The following is a 20,427-nucleotide window of genomic DNA, read 5'->3' as shown; positions in this document are numbered from 1 at the left end:
GGAGCGGGGTGGGGGCGGGGCCGAGGGCGCTGAGGGTCCGTGTCGGTGTCGGTGCCGGGCGGAGCGGGGCGGCCTGGATCTCAGGTTCTTCACCAGCGGGTGAGTGAGCGGCGGCGCCGCGATGCGCTTGGGCCGGGGCCCTCCACCCCCACGCCCTCCGCCACCATTGTCTCCTGCTGTCTGATCCGTCTGTGTCCCCCCCCATATCTTCGCCTTGGTACGCGCTACTCGCCCACCTTCTCCTTTGTACCTACTGCCCCCCCCCGGACCCGCTGCCCCCCCAGCTTCCGCTTTGGACCCGCTGCCCCCCCCACCTGGACCCGCTGCTCTCCCCCACCTTCCCCTTTGGACCTGCTGCTCCCCCCCCCACCTGGACCCGCTGCTCCCCCCCACCTTCCCTTTTGTACCTGCTGCTCCCCGACCTTCCCCTTTGTACCCCCACCTTCTCCTCTACCCCCTATATCCACTGCCCCTGCATGTGCAGTCTGCCTCCCACCTTCCCCTCTGTAATCACTCCCCCCACTTGTAGCTTCCCTGCTGCCCCCCCTTCCTCACTGTAACTGCTGCCCCCACCTGGACCCTCTGCTCCCCTTCTTCTCTGTTTCCCTATCCTCCTCTTTATACCCACTGCCCTCCATACCTTTCCCTCTGCCCCCTACCTTCTTCTGTACCCACTATCCCCATCTGTACTCTAACCACTGTCTCCCTCCACCTTCCTATCTATATTCAATGCCCCAACCTGTACCTTCCTCTCAGTCTTCCTCTTTCCTCTCTGCCTGCCCATACTTTCCTCTTTGTACCCTCTTCCCCCTTCACTCCCTTGTGCCCTCAGTGTCTTCCTTTCTGCCCCCACTTCATTCTCTTCTCTCCCCCCACTTGGTTCCTCCACTTGCCCCCCAACGTCTTCTATTGTGCTCCTACTTGTCGCCCCGAGATTTCACCCTCTCACCATGTTTTTCTCTTTCCCAGCTGTCTGCAGAGCTTTTCTCTCCATGTAAACTACTGTATGCTTCTCTCCTTAGATCTTGTATTTTTCTTTCCTTCATTGATCCCTTTTAATAATAATACTCTATCTTTCTCTTGCAGTGTTTAGGTCTAGTTCGCACAGCCTAACTAGTTCATTCACTCAATATCCCTGTTAGGTAGGTAAATAATTATTATTGTCCTCAATTTAAAGACAAGGAAACGGAGTCACTAAGGGTATGTCTTCACTACCCGCTAGATCCGAGGGCAGTGATCGATCCAGTGGGAGTCGATTTATCGCCTCTAATTTAGACGCGATAAATCGATCCCCGAGCGCTCTCCCGTCAACTCCTGTACTCCAGCTCAGCAAGAGGCACAGAGAGGCGCAGGCAGAGTTGCCGGGGGAGCGGCAGCAGTTGACTCACTGTGGTGAAGACACCATGGTAAGTCGATTTAAGTATGTCGACTTCAGCTACGTTATTCACGTAGCTGAAGTTGCGTAACTTAGATCGATCCTCCCCCGCCCTCCCAGGCCTAAGGCTATGTCTACATTACACACCTTACAGTGGCACAGCTGTACTGCTGCAGTTGTGCCGCTGTAAGATCTCCTGTGTAGCTGTTCTTTGCTGACGGGAGAGAGCTCTCCTGCCGGGATAATTAAACCATCCCCAACGGGTGGCGGTAACTATGATAGTGGGAGAAGGTCGCCCGCTGACAGTGCTGTCCCCAGTGAAACATGTTGGTCAGGGAGGTGTATTTTTCACACCCTTGACCTACAAAAATGTTACTGACAAAAATGCTAATGTAGACATAGCTTAAGTGACTTGCCCTAGGTCACAGCGTGAGTTAGTGCTGGAGCTGTGGGTTGAAGTCCTGGTTCCTAGGCCTGTGCTTCAGCCACTAGACCGTGCTGCCCTCATTCTGTTCATGGGTGTGCACATGCACTGTTAAAGTAATAGTTTGTTCGTAAAATATTATTTTCCAACACCTCTCTCATGCTGGGTAGATAACTCATTGAATTAAATGATTAAATCACAACTGATGTCTTTTCTGTCATGGAAGCTCACATCAGATGATGGGATGGGGGACACATAGTGATGGGCTGTTGGAAATTAGAGCCAGGGGAAGACAGACAGATCATTAGAAGGAAGGTGTTGTATCCCTTGTATGTTCAGGGCTTTTGAAAAGCGGGGGAAACGCACTGTGTGGCCAATATAATGATTATTACAATCTGTAATAGGAGGATTTTGCTTGATATAGATTCAGTGTCGTTTCCAGAGAATTAACAATGCACTTATGAAATATATTTGTTATGATGGTAACACCTGTGGGCTCTGTGCAGGATCATAGCTGCAATATGCTAAGTGCTATACAATTACAGACTTGGATTCTGTGAATGTTTCTTTGCAGGTGAACTCACATTTCAAGTCATGACTGTGTCTTCCTCTATTGACCCATGAGTTGGATGATCCCACCCACACAGAGTATGTCATAGACGAGCCATGGTCCTTGCCCCCAAAAAAATTAAAGTAAATTTTTAAAGAACTGAGTAACAAGAATTTTGAGGTATAGCATGTTATTTTTCGTTAGCTAGTGTGGTTTGAAACTCATAGGGGCCATCCACATTAGGGAAATGACCAATTCCGGATAATGGTTTTCAGCAATTGATATCCTCCTCCCCGCTCAGTCTTCCTTCACTTGGTGTTGAAAACACTTTTAACTGCTTGCATAGATAGGACAAAAATGTTTTCAACCGATGCTGAAAGGTGGTCTCAGACATCCTTTTTGTAGTGGCATTGAGAACTATTCCTGATTGGAAGGAAAATATGTCTCAACTGAATATCTGCAGTAGTTTGGGCTACATTTAAATATCAGCCATTAGCATTTTGTCAATATTTAATTTATACAGCTGTTACTGAAAAACTGTTAAAATGGTACTGTTGGCATAAGGGTTTTGGACAAGTTCACTGGAACTGTAGTGACCTAGTAGGAGTCACTCCCTATGAATTGGAGTTCAGGCATGGTTTTCAATAAGCCCTGTTAAAAACACTGCACAACAGGCATGGAAGATTCCTATTAGGATTTCATAAGCTAGGAAATGAGAACTCAGTTGCTTGTGTCACCTGGCATGGCTCATCCTAGAAAGTGGGTTTTTTAGAAGGAATCTATTGGGAAAATATTAGTAATTTAAATAACATATCACAAAATTTATAGAGTTTTTTAAAAGTTGGAACTAGAGATGACAACTCTTAAAAATGAAAAATATTGATATTTTATCAGATACACTATATAAGAAAGGATATTTTATTATAAAAGTGTTTTAATTCATAAAACACCAGCAAGATTGTTTGCTTATTTTATTATGTTAACAGTGTTCATTCAATCTGTTCAAAGGAGTTACTTGGCACTGAGAAATTTTGACAAAATATTGGCTACCTATTAAGGACTAGGAAACATATATACAAATAAAAAGAGACAGGAGCAGTTGGAAGGACAGGCCCAGTGCAAAGGATTGTGTAATCACACACAACTGCTATTTGGCTTTGCCGCCTGTTGAATCTGAAAGTAAACTTTACTGAAAGAAAATACCTTCAGTTTCTTAAGTCTTTTTTAAATAGTAGATATGCGGCAATTTATGTTTTCCAAGCCTTGTTTTGGTATTGTCAGACTAATAATAAAAAATGCATCTCTCTTACTGGAAACACTAAGATATAACAACTATGAGTATTAGAAGGTGATGTGAATATGACTCTTTCAGCAATCTGATGGTCCAGCTGAAGTGTATTTAATACATTTTAGTGGACTCTTACATCTCCACATTATTTCAGTTATTTTGCCTGAGAAGTGTGTGACCACCTCCCTTTTGTAAACAGAATTGGAATTCATTACATCATCCAAAATAGCTAAGTGACTCTGAAAACTGTGAGTCAGAATCCCTGTAGTGATGATTCATTACTCTCCCTCTCTTCACCTACCTGTCTTTGCTGGAATTTATTTTCCTTTCTCTTCGTTATTGGAAACGCATTCCAAAGAAAGGGCTTTCTAAACGATAGAGATACTCCTTGTGTTTATCTTGATTGCATTAATATGTAAGAGTACTATTTGGCAATTCCTTTTCAGTGCTGGATTGTATTTCTCTTTGATGTTGATGGTCTTCAATACAGCATCAGTAAGTATTAGGGTGACCAGACAGCAAGTGTGAAAAATCGGGACGGGGGTGGGGGGATAATAGGAGCTTATATAAGAAAAAGACTCCAAAATCGGGACTGTCCCTATAAAATCGGGACATCTGGTCACCCTAGTAAGTATTCATTTCCAATTTTACAAACTTTTTGAATTTATCTGCTACAGTGAATCTTGTTTTAGTGTGGCATGTTGGATTGATTTGTTCGGAACATTCCGTTTGTAAAACTAATAAAAATATATTATCGCAGCTAAGAGGAAAAAGGTTCATATCTATTCAAATTCCTAGGTAAACTTTTTTTCATGTAAGAAAAGGAGTTATTACACTAGGCCATAAAGTCTATTTTTACTTTCAAAATATGACCTGAAACCAGGTTTTATTACTTGGATTATTTCAGTTATAGTGTATTTATTTTCCTTTCGGATCTAACATAACTGCTGCATCACCATTTTCACAGTCTTATTTTTTTATTTATTGTTTCAAACAAAGCTAAAAATTATGCTATGCCTAGAGTGCAAGATTATAGAAAGATCTGTTGATTATATGCCTATATAATGCCTCTTTAAACAAAAGCTAAACATTATAATGATTGTTTTGTATCTGATATTTACATGGCAAGGATGTGTAAACTTGTTAAAACTTCCTAAATAAATAGTGTAAAAAAAACTTAGCACATCCTGCAGCATTATCTTCCTTTGTTTACTGAAGCACGTAGTTACAGAGCTATATTGATGATGATATAAATCATTTTTGAGGTTTCACAAATATTTGCAAGAAAGTCATTCAAATGCATAAAAATCTGTTACTTCTTTCATTTTTGAAGTGACTCCCTTTCCCCCTGCCTCAGAGGTATTCTTGAGGTGACTTATTGGGCCAAAATATGCATTGCAGCCTTATTTTTTAAATGATCTGTACTAGAGCAGGTGTATATCATAACTTCAAATAAGGAGTTTTGTTAAGGATATTGATTTTTTCCCCCATTGGTAAGATTTTATGAAATTAGATCAAATCTGCAATAAAATTTGCATACAGCCTTAAAGTAGACTTTAAACACTTGTTTGCCAAGTTGTTTCTAGAAGACTATGTTCCTGGAATTATTGAAGTTCAGAGTACACTGGTTAAAGTGCAGTCATGTTGGATAGTCATGATTCGCTAAGCTTTCGTTAGCAGTCTCTCCAGGCCCTGTAGAATGCACTTTTCAGTTTATGCAAAGGGCATTTTACTTGAATAAAACCAGTCATTTTTTACTAGTTATGCTTTTTGTGTTGTAAAGTAATAGTATGTTAAATTTAAAAAAAGAACACAATCCACTATCCTAACAAAACGTATTTAAAATTGCAAATTTAACACCATATTAAAAAGAACAACCACTATATTAACTAGCTTGGAAAGCATAACAGAATTTATTTTTATCTGTAACAAATTTATAGTGGTAGAGGGAAAGAAAATGTACTCTTTTCTGATCTATCTCCTGACAGGTAAGGAATGATAGAATTACAATGAGTCTGTTTGATAACTCTTTCTTATTAGGAATCTTCCGTCTTAAGAGGAGGTTCAAGCTTTACCCAAAGTTATAGTGTCCAATTCTACTTCACCTTAAGTAGAAGATCGCCTCCACTAAGCAACAGTTTTTGTTGATCAGTTGAGTGACTGCCTAAGACAGGTTCCATATAACTTACAAAATCAAGCTCAGGGTGTAATGATGATGTAATGTTAGTCACAGTTGAGACATACGTGGAAGTGATAACCATATGTTAGGCATTCTGATGTGATTCAATAAAATGATTTCTGTTTTCTTAAGGAGGGCATGGGTCAATAAATTAAAGTGATTTTTATTGAAACAGCCAGTATCAAAAGATCGTCACAAACCAACTGAAATCTGTTTGCTGTCAAAAACAAACAAAAACAATGCCTCCCCAAAAAACAGCAGCCCATGATTTCAAATTGCCTTGAAAAGAATTAAAGCTATATCATTTAAAAGAACCCTAAAACAGACAGGCTTTGGCTTCCTTGTGGTTTGTAGAATATGCCTGCCGGGCTTGTGGACGTTCAATTTTTCTGGTGCTTTTGGATCAGTCATGCTAGTTTAAATGGATGTGTACAGCAAGCCTTTGCTTGTTTTATTTGTTTTGTAGTGGCCAGACTTCAGCATGTTAGTTACAACATAATCGTTTCATATCAAATGTAGAGATAAGTCATTTAATTAATAGATTTGAAGCTCAGATTAAAATTATGCAGTTTGTTTTCTGCATGGTAACAGTAGATTTAACACTCCCATCCAAATATTACAATGTTCCCTTCTAAAATAACTGTCAAGCTATTTTTCCTTTAATAGAATTATTTAATTTTCAGTGTTGTCAGGTGTTATTACTGTTAATTTTTGTTGGTATATTTTTGAGTTATTTGGACACGTCCTATTTTAAAACCACAAATTTTTTGACTAATCTAAGATTCTTTCATTGCACTAGAGAACCTAATTTTTGTATTTTACTTTATGATAGGGATTTAACCATTAATGCTCTAATTTCAGCTGTATACGCTGAATAACCCTTTCTCATTTTAATAGCATATTTAAATCTTGCATGTTGTTACAGTTTTTAATAGCGCATAAAGAAAATCTTTGGAGTTTTTTATTGTTGTCCACAAGTTTTGTAAACATAAAAGGATAATTTCAGTTTAACGTGACTAGGCTTTAAGAAATTATTTTCACTTCAGTAATTTGAGCAGTTCTGTTGCATCACACCCTTTGCACTGATTTGTACGTTACTTGAGTAGATAATATTTCTAAGCCTCAAAGAGGCTTCTCCTGATTGGTATTTTGTTTGAGCAATAAACAAATCTGCTGACGTGTATGTTCTGTGTTTGCTTGTTCCTGACCTTTGCTTTTGAGACATGTAAGTGACAGTTGTATTCATAGTGTTGTGGGACTTAGTGTTCATGTGGTGATACTTTTTATTCCTTAGTCATTCTTTTGTCTTATTTGATCAACTCTGTTTCCAGTAACTCATGATGTGAATGAGGAATCCTAGGTTTCTTCATGGCTAACCCTAACCGTTTAAATTTTGGGGAGGATGGGACAGCAAATGTGCATTGGATGGATCAAACTTTGCTTTAAGACTCAAATTAAAATATCCCTTTCCTTTTTTTCTTCATGCTCTGTTCCTGGGATAGGTCTGTCCCTTTATGGCAACACTGAAAAATTCTTCTCACCTAGGGCTAGTAATTGATTGTTTCAAGCTTCTAAGCTATTACTTTTTTCTCATCATTGTAACAAAGGTGGGTTGGTAGGTTTTGGCCTGTGTCGAGCCTCATCCAGTTTGTACTATATTACTGATGCAAAGCTGCTCTAAAACCATTTCACCCAGCCACTGGAAGATCACCAGTGTTAGAAGATCCTCAGGTGGCATTGGAAACTGTAGCTAGTCTGAGGGGTGGGGTGGGATGAGGCTTTGCCAAAGGAAAGAGGACATGGCCAGAGTGCCTTGGCAATTGATACGTGGCACTAAGTACCTTATGCTTGCAAAATGTTGTCCAAACAATTATTCGGAACACCCCTGGGGGTAGGTAAGTATACAGTACTTATCTCCATTTTAAAGATTGGGAAGTTGAGATAAAGAGGTTACTGCTCTGCCATGGGCAACTTGCTTGAGTCAGTGGCAGTGATATTTGTACATCACAAATACTGCTTCAGAAGTGATGTACATTCTAGCTCTGTGCAAAATGAATGCTGACTTCCTCAGATGAGCATTCAGCATCCATCACTAGTGGGTACATGGAAAGGCTATTTTTGTATTGGGGGTTGTCCATTAATGGGTTTCTATCACACAAATGCAGCATTTCTTGATAAGATTCTACTGCTTGGTACTGCTCTTTGAACAAACTTAGGGCATATGGCCTTCTTGCTGTCACTTAGTTGTTATTTCCCAGGAGAAGAGGGTCTAAACCAGGACCATTCTAGTTGTATCTTATTGGCCAAGAAAAACGTATTTGTACGCCTCCATGATCTGATGTACCAGTGTTTCTCCCTGAGAACACGGGTGTAACTTTAAAACTTGATGGTTGATTTAAGCAGCAGATAGACCTCCCCATAATTAGCTAGTCTCTAGTGGAAAAAAATATTTATTTTCTTCCTTTTGGACATGGAGCTGGACAAAAAATTATCAGCAACTAGAAAATTCACCCAGAAATGCATGGTTAGGAGAACAGAAACTATTCACTGTCTCCCACCTCTCAAGAAAATGCCCTAGCTACTTGGCTTTGGGATATTGTGGTGTATGTCTCTTTCAGTCTTTCCTGTTGAAGTTATTTCACTTTGTATAAATAATTACATAGTCACTGGAGTAGGGACTTGAACTTGGATCTCCTTCATCCTAGGTGAGTACCCTAATCATCAAATTAAAGAGTAATTCTCTCTTTCTAGCCCAATGATTTTTATCATCATTCATAGAAATTCATAATGACTATTCACTAGTCTGTCTTTATAAAGTCCCATTATGAATGACAACAAATAGTATAGAACGTGGGAATGACTATAGCCTGGTGGTTCAGGTACAATCACCATACTGGAAAGTCAATTCACTCAACTCTAGTGATTAGGACAAGATGGACAGTGCACTGACCTATCCAGAGTATTTATCCCTTTAAATTTGTATGCTAAAATTCCATATGAAATATTCAGTTAAATAACTCTGTGCTTCTACACAGACCCATTTTAAAATAAATTAATTTGTACTACCATTGCTAAGACTTCCATTTTTTCCCATCACAATACAGAGGAAGAACGGTGAGTGTTGGCAGTATGGCGATCTGGGTTCTTTTCCCCATCTCTGCAACAAACTTGCTGTGTGACCTTGGACAAGTCACTTAATGCCTGTCCATGCTTTAGTTTCCCCACCTGTAAAATATGTGGATGTTGTGAGTCTAAATTCATTGTTTGTAAAGTGCTTTGAAATTTTCCAATGGAAGCAAAAGGTGCTACGGAAGTGCGCATTTGTATTTTGAAATTTAAGGCTAAATTATTCTTTTTCTGATTTATTTAAAAAAAGGATTTTATTACATTTTTACAAAATATGGAAAGCTCACTCCTAGAAGAAGCTGTTGAGTGCTGAGTGGCACCCCTTCCTCATCTCAGTGTCTTAGTATGCAGTCTGTGCAATAGTCTTATCTCCTGTTGGCTGTGAGAATAATAGAATGGGATCAAGAATTGAACTGGATCTACCATGTGGCAGTATACTCTATGGGGCACCAAGCCAGTCCTGGAGTTATTTTAATGCAAGTTTATAAATCTTGTTAAATAAGGTGTTTAACAGTAATGCTGAAAGACCCTTAATTTATAAATCATTAAAAAAGATAAACATATATTTTGAAATGAGGGTAAAACTGATGTCTCAGATTTCTGGGCTTAAACTTCCACTCCTATAAATAAATTATCTGCGAATACAAACTACTCATTAGACTCTGATAGCATTCTCTTATAAGGCTGCTTCACCTGAGTACGCTGCTTCCAACAGTACATCATATTCTGGCAGTCCTTGCTGTAACAATAATTCTTTAACACATTCAAAATGTTTAGCTCTCCAGCATAGTGTTCAGGGGTAAACTATATAAAGCAAAGCTCAGATCAAACTAAGTGCCAGATGATTGATAATTGAATACCAAAAAATGAATCTATCTACTGACCCATGCTAATTGCTCTTAGTTTTTCCATCCAGTATTTTGGATTCCTCATAATTCAGACAGATGTTTTATATGATATTCTGATAGTGCTTAAATGCATTTCTCTTTTTCTTTCAGACCCCTTAAGATTCGGATATGTCCTTCATATTTGATTGGATTTACAGTGGTTTCAGTAGTGTACTGCAGTTTTTAGGTAAGTTTTTATGCTGCTCTGTTATAGTGTTTTTCATTTACATTTGCATCCTTAAAACATAGTACTAGTTAAACAGCAGCATTTATTTTGGTGTAAATGAAATGACATTCAGATTAAAGATGTAAAATATTAAGCAGAGTTATTCTCTTAACAGCACTGAGTCCTTACTGTACTCTTCATCCATCCCTCTGTTTATCTCATTCACTTCCTTTAAGTCTAGAGAAAATACGTTTTTTTTTGTTTTTCTGAGAGTGGGGCCTGCATAGGCTTAGAGGGGAGTGGTTGTGCTGCCTTTGGCTGGTGGAGTCAGGGAGCTGACCCCTGGCAGGCACAGACATGGCTTCCTCACACTAAGTGCAGGTGGTAGTGAGGTGCCTCACAACCCTGTGTACCTCGGGAAGCATTACTGTAGTATGAACACAATGGACTTGATTTTCCACTCACACTAGATTTATACTGGTGTAGCTCCATTCACTTCTGTGGAGTTACTCCTGATTCTCACTAGTGCAAGAGGGGAGAACGGGGCCTAGTGACTTGACTTTATACCTCAATTATCACTTATCATTTGTATTATGGTATTACCTGGAGGCCTCTTTCGGGATCAAAGAGCTCAATTGTGGCCCTGTATAATGACAGAGAGCTGGAATCTGACACCCTTACTCATGTTGAACAGTACTTTACTTTACTCCATGAGCAGTACCAGTGAAGTCAGTGGTACCATACTAAGTTAGGTGTTACTAAAATCAGATGAAGGGCATCGGAAGGGCCCGTAATATGAAAACAGTGCCTACCCAAAAGTGTTTCAAGCCAGGTTGATACAGGATGCAATATGTGAGCTTAACTCTCAACAGATAGGGCAAGGAAAGGGATATGAGGATAACAGTAAGGGGACACAGGGTTACATAGACCAGTAATGTGTATGATTTACATGTTTTATGTGTTTTATGAAATAAATAGTAGAAGATTAATGAATCACGCCAAGTCACCCGCCTAGCCATTATCAGTTAGATGTTTAAACTTCCTCACTGTATGTTAGACCCTTGGCCAGCTATCTGAGTGTTAGCCAGTGAAATGTCAACTAAGTGGAATAACCTCTTATCGCTCCTACTTTATTTAATCAAGCAGTGATTGCTGCACTTTTGAAAACTTCGCCACTTCCACCCCACCCCCACATTCCTCCAAGGATATTTCTAGTGAGAAAGATACTATAGACCAAAGTGCCAGGGAAAATGTTTCTTGACGTGTCCTTATATGTACGCTAAGAGCAACTTGCTTCCTCTATTCCTACTCTTGCTCAAAGATTTTTTTCTAAATTAAAAAATGGGACTATATTGTCATGATTAAACAGACTTACCTAATAAATTAGGAGCCCTTGATTTTACTGTTGCTGATATATTATTATCCTGAAGGGATTATAACATTTTGTAAATCATAAAAGAAAAATGCCCATGAAGAGATTTCTGGGAAGGAATTTTTTCTGTATATTGTGATTTTGCTGTACTTTATAGTTGCAGTATTACCAATTGAGCACTTTGTATTCTTATGAAAAACCCAACAAAAATTGTATTATAGTCCTGAGAAGCAGGGGCAACATTTGCTGTTTCATTCTGTCCATAATGTACCTATCTATACTTAGAAATGTATAGCTCTGCGGTACAAATGTGCTCTTGTTTGGAATAGGTAAATAATGTCTTGGCCCAGGAATGAGGTATTATTTGTTCTTCTCAGAAAATTTGAAGGGAATACATTTAGCTATTTTTCCAGAGAAAGAGATGCCAAAAAAACTAGAGCCATCCTACGCAGTTATCTTCCACATAATTAATTCACTTGTTCCCAAACTTCCTGAAGGGAGGACATGCACCTCTTCTGTGGTGTATGTTGAACAATGTAAGAACTTGTTAGATGACCTTTTCTTGTTTTGTAGATGGTGATGTCTTGCTACTTTACTCAGTAACTTACAAATTATCCTGGTTATCCGTTATGTTCCAAGAGCTGAATTTGAGAAGTCAGATGTGCTGTATCTGAAGAAAAAACCAATGTTTTTTAAATGGTCTTTATATACACATTATGTTTTTAACTCACATACTACTAGTATTTATGATCTTGGCACAAGAGAACACACATTCAGGCATTAGATAACAAATAACATACCTGTAGTATTAGAAGAGTACCAGATTCATTCTCCTCATCTGATTCTGTTAGAGAATTACAGCCTTCTCTGCCAAGGTTATAAATGTTCCCTGTTCAAATGTGATCCTAGAGATTACAGTTTAAAAGCAGAGAAGGTAAGTAAATAATACCAGGATAAAGGTTAACAGGGTAGATGTTTGTATGTATGTGGAATGCTGCAGTGTCTCCGAAGTTGTCTAATTCAGAATCCAAATGAAAGATTCATTTTAAAAAGTCCTCACTAAACAAAAACAAAGATCAGAAAAAGTCTGATCACCAATTCAGCCTTCATCAGGTATGGTTTGAGCAGGATCTCTTCTTTATCAAAAGCCTTCATCAGTAACCTAAGACACAAGCAGTGCTCTGTCTGGCCCATTTTTTAGAAGAATTGTGACCACAAATACATAGACTTTTTTTCTCTTTTCTCGAACACGTGAACCTAGCAATTGGAAATATAAATAATACACAACTTTTGACAGTTGCATTATAATACACAGTTAAGCATAATGAATGCAGAGAAACTAAGCTGGTGAACTTTAATAGCACAATATTAATTGTATAATCCAATAATTTACTACATTAGCTATTTCTATATCTTCATAAAGTTTGTAAAATAAATATTTCCTTAATTGTATATCACATTGCCAAGTACGATGGCATCATACAATGAAAGACCCAGTCATACCGTGGGCACCATTAGATAACCAAACATTTACTTCACTACAGTAGTTGCCTTGCTTATTCCTTATACACAGAATAAGTAATAGAAATGCAGTGGTAAATTTAGCTATCGCAAGTAATGCTGATTTGTTTTTCTTAATGGCACCCACTTTAACACTGAATTTTCGGTACTTGTGTGTGATTTTCAAACTTTAGGAACATGTAACAGCCTAATTTTATCTTTTTTTAAAAAAAGGTTTCTCTTGCTGAAATTAATACTTCACTCTTCCTTCTTATACCATTTTTATTATCATTAAACCTTGTTCTACACTAACGGAAAACTAACAGCTGTGTGGCTGGCAGTGGCAATTAACAGAATGTATTGAGCACACTGGCCAGGTCACATTTCTTTGAAGGGGGTAAGGGGACTCCCTTAAAGCAGATTCTATGTTCTACAGGTCTTCAAAGCAGGCGGTGACTTTCAACCTGACATTAGTTTTAAGATTACTGCATTCTTAGCATTGAACAGTTTGCAGAAGCAGAGAATAGCTCTGATCCAGGATACAGTGTTGAGGGAGGTAGTGTTATAAATTAAGAGAATCACCCTTTGATTATCTCAATTTAAAAATTATTATTTTAAAATGTCTTACTTTTTAACCCTTTCCTCCTCCCCTCAAGTTATTGTTTATACTGGAGGCATAAACACGGTGAAATTAAAAGGGAAGTTTTGTTCTTATAAAGATTAATGAAATGTAAAACTTCTCATCCATATTATTAGAGCGTTATCACATGACAGGAAACATTTCATCTATGCATTATACACTGTTGATGGCACAAGCTTGTAACTCTCCTGAGGCATCGATGCGTATCTTAGTCAGGCAAGGCTTGTCATGTCTTCAAGCTCTATTGATCAAACTACTAAATGCATCTTAGTATGGGTAAGATCACCAAACAGTAATAGAATATGTGTAGAATTAAAAACAGCAAATTATATTTAAAACCAGTTTTCCCCTTTACTTATCTGCCAAGACAATTTCCTTTGCAACAGTTATAGACAGAGAAGAAAATGGAGGAAAACATCCCCTGTTCAGTCTGAGGGTGATATCTTGGGCTTCCAGCATAGGCGAGGTACCACAGGATATGGAAGAGTCCTCTGCTTAAGAATAGCTGAAAATACTATTGTTAATCTTCTGTTACATGTCATAATTTAAACTTGTAGTCCTTTGGTCGTATTGCATTTTATCGTTATAATATTACACTATAAAATCAATGTATTCAGTAAACACTTTTTTTTTTTTTTTTTTTTTAAACAGGACTGTATAAGAAATCTGGTAAACTAGTATTTCTTGGATTGGACAATGCTGGAAAAACTACACTGCTGCACATGCTCAAAGATGACAGACTGGGACAACATGTCCCTACATTACATCCCAGTAAGTCAACACCCCCAGTTCTTTAACACTAGAAACAATGCCTTAAATCTCTCAGATGTGCCACATCCTGCGTAGTGTGTTCACTAATATTACAAAACTACATTTATTGTAATATAGTTCAATATGGGCTACTTAAAAATCTTAGACATGGAGTGAGCACATTAGCAGGGGCTGAGAGTGCAGATCACGAGAGATGGAGTGCCTTGCTTTGTTCAACAGCTGCCTCTCCAGCTAGTTGCAAACATGGCATTAACAACCTCTACAGGAATGCTGGTTGGTTCTCTTTGGCTGAAAGGGTGTTGACTATGACTTACCAGGGTGGCTTTGTAAGAGGGGACTTCAACCCCAGATGAAAAATGGACTAATAGGTCCATGAGGACCCAAAGGACTCTTGAGAGGAAGAGGGGAAGGAGACAGAGTGAACAATATTTTAGATATTTTGCTTATGTGGGCTACATAGTGTTACACACTCAAGATCCCTGCAATGTGTTATTAGTGAAGTAAGAAAACTGATTATTGGGCCTAGCCCCGTACCACTTATTCAGGAAATATTCCCATTGAAGACAGTAAGAGAACATACCATTTTTGTGTATTTTTAGCCTCAGAAGAGCTGACAATTGCTGGTATGACTTTTACCACTTTTGATCTGGGTGGACATACTCAAGGTAAGATAGTGGCTCAACTGGCTCGTTTTGTTCTTGTAACTATATTGACTTCAGTGCCAATAATTGTAACCTTTATTTGTTTCATATCAAACAAATGACCATGCTACAAATATTATTCTTTCAGGCTTTTTTTGCCAATATAGAAAACATTTCCTGATCTGCTTTCTCGTTCTACCGTTCGTTGCACCCTAATATAAAATTGGGTGGGAGCAACATAGAGCTGAAGTAGAGGGTAAAGCCGTTGATTGATGTGACCATTAGAAAAACCAAATAAAAAAGATTAAAACAAAAAGCCCTACCCTGATATTTACCATCAGCCTTTATGTTTAAACTTACATTTGCTGATGTAAGTTTATAGAAAAGGTAAACTGCAGTATATCTATGCACATGTGGAATTGATCTATCAGGGCACTAATAAAACTTCCACCTCTTCTACTGCTAACTTGGACTGAAAGTCCAATACAGTTTATCAAAAATTTCAAATTCTTCAGATCGTCATAAGCCATTTGACTGCTAAATAATACACTAAGTCACAGACTTTTAGAGCTGTACTTATGGATATGAACAGTTTTTCTCCTGGTTCAAATAGTAAAGGGTTCCTTTTTTGCTTCTTTATTTCAAGCTGTGTCAAGCAGGGTAGGTTGTCCTAAAGATTTTAAACTTTTTAAAATAGAACTGGCTGCCCTGTTAAAGATTCTGCTATTTAATAAAATCCTGTGCATTACTCTGAATTTTGCTGTTAATTTATAACGCTCTTTGTTAGCTCGCAGAGTGTGGAAAAATTATCTGCCTGCCATCAATGGCATTGTGTTTCTGGTGGACTGTGCTGATCATGAAAGATTGACTGAATCAAAAGAAGAACTTGATGTAAGTAAATAAATTGGATTTTTTTTTAAAAATTGAACTAATGTTCTCAGTACCTGAAAATGGGCACGTCTGCCACCCAACCAGGGGGTTCAGCAATGTGTTCTTTTTCCTCCCTCCACTCTCTCCATCCGTCACCCCAAGTACTGTTTGCTGCTGGTTCCCTCTGCTTGCATACAAGGATACATATTCTCATTGAACTCCTCTTCCTTTTTTCTCCCCGTCATAGTCGCTAATGACAGATGAAACTGTTGCAAATGTGCCTATCCTAATTCTTGGTAACAAGATTGACAGACCTGAAGCCATCAGTGAAGAGAGGTTACGAGAGATGTTTGGTTTGTATGGCCAAACAACAGGAAAGGTAATGCTTGTTTTCTTGTTAGAATTTGCTTTCCCTGTACTCTAGAGCGAGCATTCTTTTGCATCACTTCTTTCCAGCTACACACACAAACTGTCTACTTTAGTATTCATAGATTAAAAAATGTAATATCTACAAAATAAAGTCTAAAACTTCTGGATTAGATATAGTTCTACTAATAATTTATTAATTGTTTTCAGGGTCATCTTTGTTCAGAGAAAGAGAATCACACTTAAACTATCCTGGTACAGTGCTTATAGCTTCCTGTAAAATACTTTGAGTGAGCAAGTCTTTAAACGTAGTGTGACGGGTTGGATCACAGAAACCCCCTTGGGAGCTGCCACCCGATGTGCCAAGACTACCCCTGCTTCTGTTTTCCCTGCCAGCTCAGGACTCCAGCACCCTGTCTTGCTGAGCGAGACACTCCAGTCTGGCTCCAGACACAGACCCAGGGTCTGAATCACTTGTCCCAAAGCTGCAAGTTTACCTAAAAACAGCTCACAGGAGTGTGCTTGTCTTTAGCACTCAGATGCCCAACTCCCAATGGGGTCTAAACCCACATAAATCCGTTTTGCCCTGCATAAAGCTTATGCAGGGCAAACTCATAAATTGTTCGCCCTCTATAACACTGATAGAGAGATATGCACAGTTGTTTGCTCCCCCAGGTATTAATACATACTCTGAGTAAATTACTAAATAAAAAGTGATTTTATTAAATACAGACAGTAGGATTTAAGTGGTTCAAAGTAGTAACAGACAGAACAAAGTAAGTCACAAGCAAAATAAAATAAAATGCGCAAATCTATGCCTAATCAAACTAAATACAGATAATCTCACCCTCAGAGATGCTTCAGTAAGTTTTTCTCAGACTGGACCCCTTCCAGGCCTGGGCACAATTCTTTCCCCTGGTACAGCTCTTGTTCCAGCTTAGGTGTTAGCTAGGGGATTCTCCATGATGGCTCCTGTCCCCCTCTCTGTTCTCTTCCACCCCTTTATATATCTTTTGCATAAGGCGGGAACCCTTTGTCCCTCTGGGTTTCCACCCCCCCTCACTGGAAAAGCACCAGGTTAAAGATGGATTCCAGTTCAGGTGACATGATCAGATGTCACTGCAAGACTTCATTACTCACTTGCCAGCACACACATATACAGGGAGACTCACAGGTAAACAGCCATCTGCAGACAATGGGAGTCATCAAGATTCCAAACCATCATTAATGGCCCACACTTTACATAATTACAATAGGCCCTCAGAGTTACATTTTATATTTCTAGTTTTAGATACAAGAGTGGTACATTTATACAAATCAGATGATCATACTCGGTAGATTATGAGCTTTGTAATGATACCTTACAAGAGACCTTTTGCATGAAGCCTATCCTAGTTACGTTATATTCACTTATTACCGTATTTTCTCTAAAACTATCCCAGTTACATTATATTGACTTATTATCAAGTTTTTATAAAACCATAGAGACTGCACAACGTCACACGTAGTTCTTCAGATTAGAACTCTGTTAGGAGATTTGATAAAGTTTGGTAGGCACTGATCTTTCTGATTTATAGTGCAGGTTCATAGAGCGATACAATATGAAAATATTAGTCCAAGGATTAGAAATGAGATACTAAACTCCACTACACTACTGTGGAAATCTTGATTGGTAGTTTATAAAAAAAGTTCTTACTAATACCTGTAGCAATAAAGTAGGTTTTACATCTGAATCATTGTGCTATTTGAACTCTCTACTTTTAATAGCACACTCAATGTGTAACAGATATTCAGTTGTAGGGGATTAAAAACAAGTTTCTCCAATATCCCTCATGCTTGTAATGTAGATTTTTCTAGACCAGCCATGTGAAATTCAATATATTTTTCTGGAGAAGAACAAGACCCACCTTTGGCTCGTAACACAGCATTTGGGTTATAATGGGCATTATCAAGTATGTGGGGGAAAAAGGTGGAGAAAGTTACAATTTATACAGCTGTATTTGCAACTTCTCAACAGTGTGTATCATGAGGTTATGTTTTAGTGCCAGTGTAGCCTATGCATGGGCACAGGTAGAGTTAAGCGCTAGACAGATTTCTCCACACTGAGCAGTAGTAAATATCAAGTCCCTTGTGCATTTGATCCCTCATTCAGAAGTGCACAGGGTAAAAGAGTGTGTCTGTGATGGGGGATCCTTATTGTAGAATCATGGAAATGTAGAACGGGAAGGGACCTTGAGAGGTCATCAAGTCCAGTTCCCTCCGCTTAGGCCGGACCAAGTAAACCTAGACCATCCCTGACAGGTGTTTGTCCAACCTTTCTTTAAAAACCTCCAACCATGGGGATTCCACCTTCCTTTGGAAGCCTATTCCAGAGCTTAATTACTCTTCTTGTTAAAAAGTTTTCCCTAATATCTAACCTAAATCTCCTTTGCTGCAGATAAAGCCCATTACTTCTTGTTCTACTGTCAGTGGACATGGAGACCAACGGTGGTTGGATTCTCCCGTTTTCTCTGCCCTCCTTATCACCTTTTTATCTTGCTCTTATTTTCATAACACTCGCACCTATGTTGTGCAAGTTCAAACCCAAAATGCAGTACAGGCAAAAGTGTCTTCAAATTAGTAGTAACGGTTTTTGTTATTGCTATTCCTTGGCCTTGGACTACAGTCAGCATGACTGAGGTCAGTCTTACCATTAGTGGCAAATGCCCTTCTTATCTAATTGCAAAATGAATAATGCCCATCCATAGAGAAACTCCTAATGTGAGTTTTCAAAAATCACCTTGGTTTAAAAACCTCCTTTTTGACCATGCTCGCTCTTGCATTCCTGTTGCATGTACTTCATCTTCTCTGAATATAACAGATAGAAATGATAGAATGCACAGTATATTTCAGAAAGGGACTTTATTCTTGGTAACTTCAGGTTAATTTTTCAAATTTCTAGTATTTAAAACAAATTAGGTAATAACATTACATTGTTTTTGTAGAAAGAACCCATTTTTTCATACTATTGAGATTTGATATACTTTTGATCTCTTACTTCCAGGGCAATGTATCTCTGAAAGAATTGAATGCCAGACCACTGGAAGTCTTTATGTGCAGCGTGCTAAAGAGACAAGGCTATGGAGAAGGATTCCGTTGGATGGCACAATACATTGATTAACACCAAAATCACATCAGTACATTCTGTCCTATGTCTGAATATGAAGTCTGCTCATTATTTGATCACTCAGTGTACATAACTTAAACTCAGTAGACTTTGTTTGGTTACAAAAGCAAATGTTTTTTAGATTATTAAATCAACTATGCTAAACTGCAAGTGTGAGGATTGAAAACTGATTTTAAGCAAGTTTGTAAGACTGAATATCACCACATGTTAGCTTTCAAATCCCATAACACAACATTATTTTGAAATTTATAACTTGACAATAGTCTCCTGCACCATTTTTTGACAGAGTGACTTTCCAGGACAGTACGTTTGAACGCACTTTTTAACAGCTAAAAACTAGAGCCATGTGAACGACATTTAATGCTCATCATGTTAAATTTTTTATGTACTTTTTTGAAACTGGTTTTATAAATTTAGATTATATAACCACCTCTCAAGGAACAATAAATTATTAGCTTATTGATAATTGCATGATGCCTTACAGCTTTCAATAATACACTTTCTTATGCAACGTCATGCAATAAAACTAAATCCAGTTTTTGGCATCTTTGATGGGAAATGTTTCATTTTAATGTGTCTTAACTAGTGAGGATGTCTGAAGATCTGAATATGTGGAATATCTTCCTGAAACATAGGAGGCCACAAGGTAGTTTCAGTGAACTTTAGATTATTCCGCTGTTAATGCAAAATCCTAACAAATGCAATCAGGTAGTTTGAAAAGCTTATAATTCTCTAATCAGATGCCCCATAACCACTAATCTGTAATTAAAAAAAAAAAAGAATCACATTAAATTAATCAATTAGTGCCTACACAATTCTTGCACTAAAAGCAAAAGTTAGCCTATTTTATTGGTCTCGTGACTTAAAATGAACTTGTAAACTGGCACAGGAAGTTCAGATTTCCTTGAAGAAATGAAAAAAAAAAATTGCATGAAATAATATACTCCCAGTTAAATTGACTTTAGTTGTGCCAGAGGAGTTGATTCTGAATAACTGTTAATTCCCAGAAAGGCGTTTGCCCATGTTACCTTTGGAAACTCATGCTATCCCTCGCCCAACTGGATGTGAGTTTAGCCTCTATTTCTTTTTTTTCAAGGATTCTTTGG

The 20,427-nt window shown here is 38.3% G+C and overlaps 1 protein-coding gene across 1 annotated transcript; it reads left to right on the top strand.

The window, feature by feature from the left end:
- The first annotated feature begins 41 nt into the window (after positions 1–41).
- Positions 42–20,103, top strand: SAR1B (secretion associated Ras related GTPase 1B). Its single transcript, XM_026659451.2, has 7 exons — positions 42–99; positions 9,941–10,016; positions 14,159–14,278; positions 14,878–14,943; positions 15,707–15,810; positions 16,037–16,168; positions 19,199–20,103. Exons 2-7 carry the CDS (start codon positions 9,959–9,961, stop codon positions 19,313–19,315), a joined length of 597 nt encoding a protein of 198 aa, XP_026515236.1. The 5' UTR covers positions 42–99; positions 9,941–9,958; the 3' UTR covers positions 19,316–20,103.
- Positions 20,104–20,427: the final 324 nt, after the last annotated feature.

This window comes from Terrapene carolina, unplaced genomic scaffold, assembly GCF_002925995.2.
Source record: "Terrapene carolina triunguis isolate 2854851 unplaced genomic scaffold, T_m_triunguis-2.0 Scaffold629, whole genome shotgun sequence".
In the NCBI taxonomy this organism is placed as follows: domain Eukaryota; kingdom Metazoa; phylum Chordata; order Testudines; family Emydidae; genus Terrapene; species Terrapene triunguis.
The sequence above is the reverse complement of the archived record's forward strand: the minus strand, read 5'-3'. Positions and strand labels throughout refer to the sequence as shown.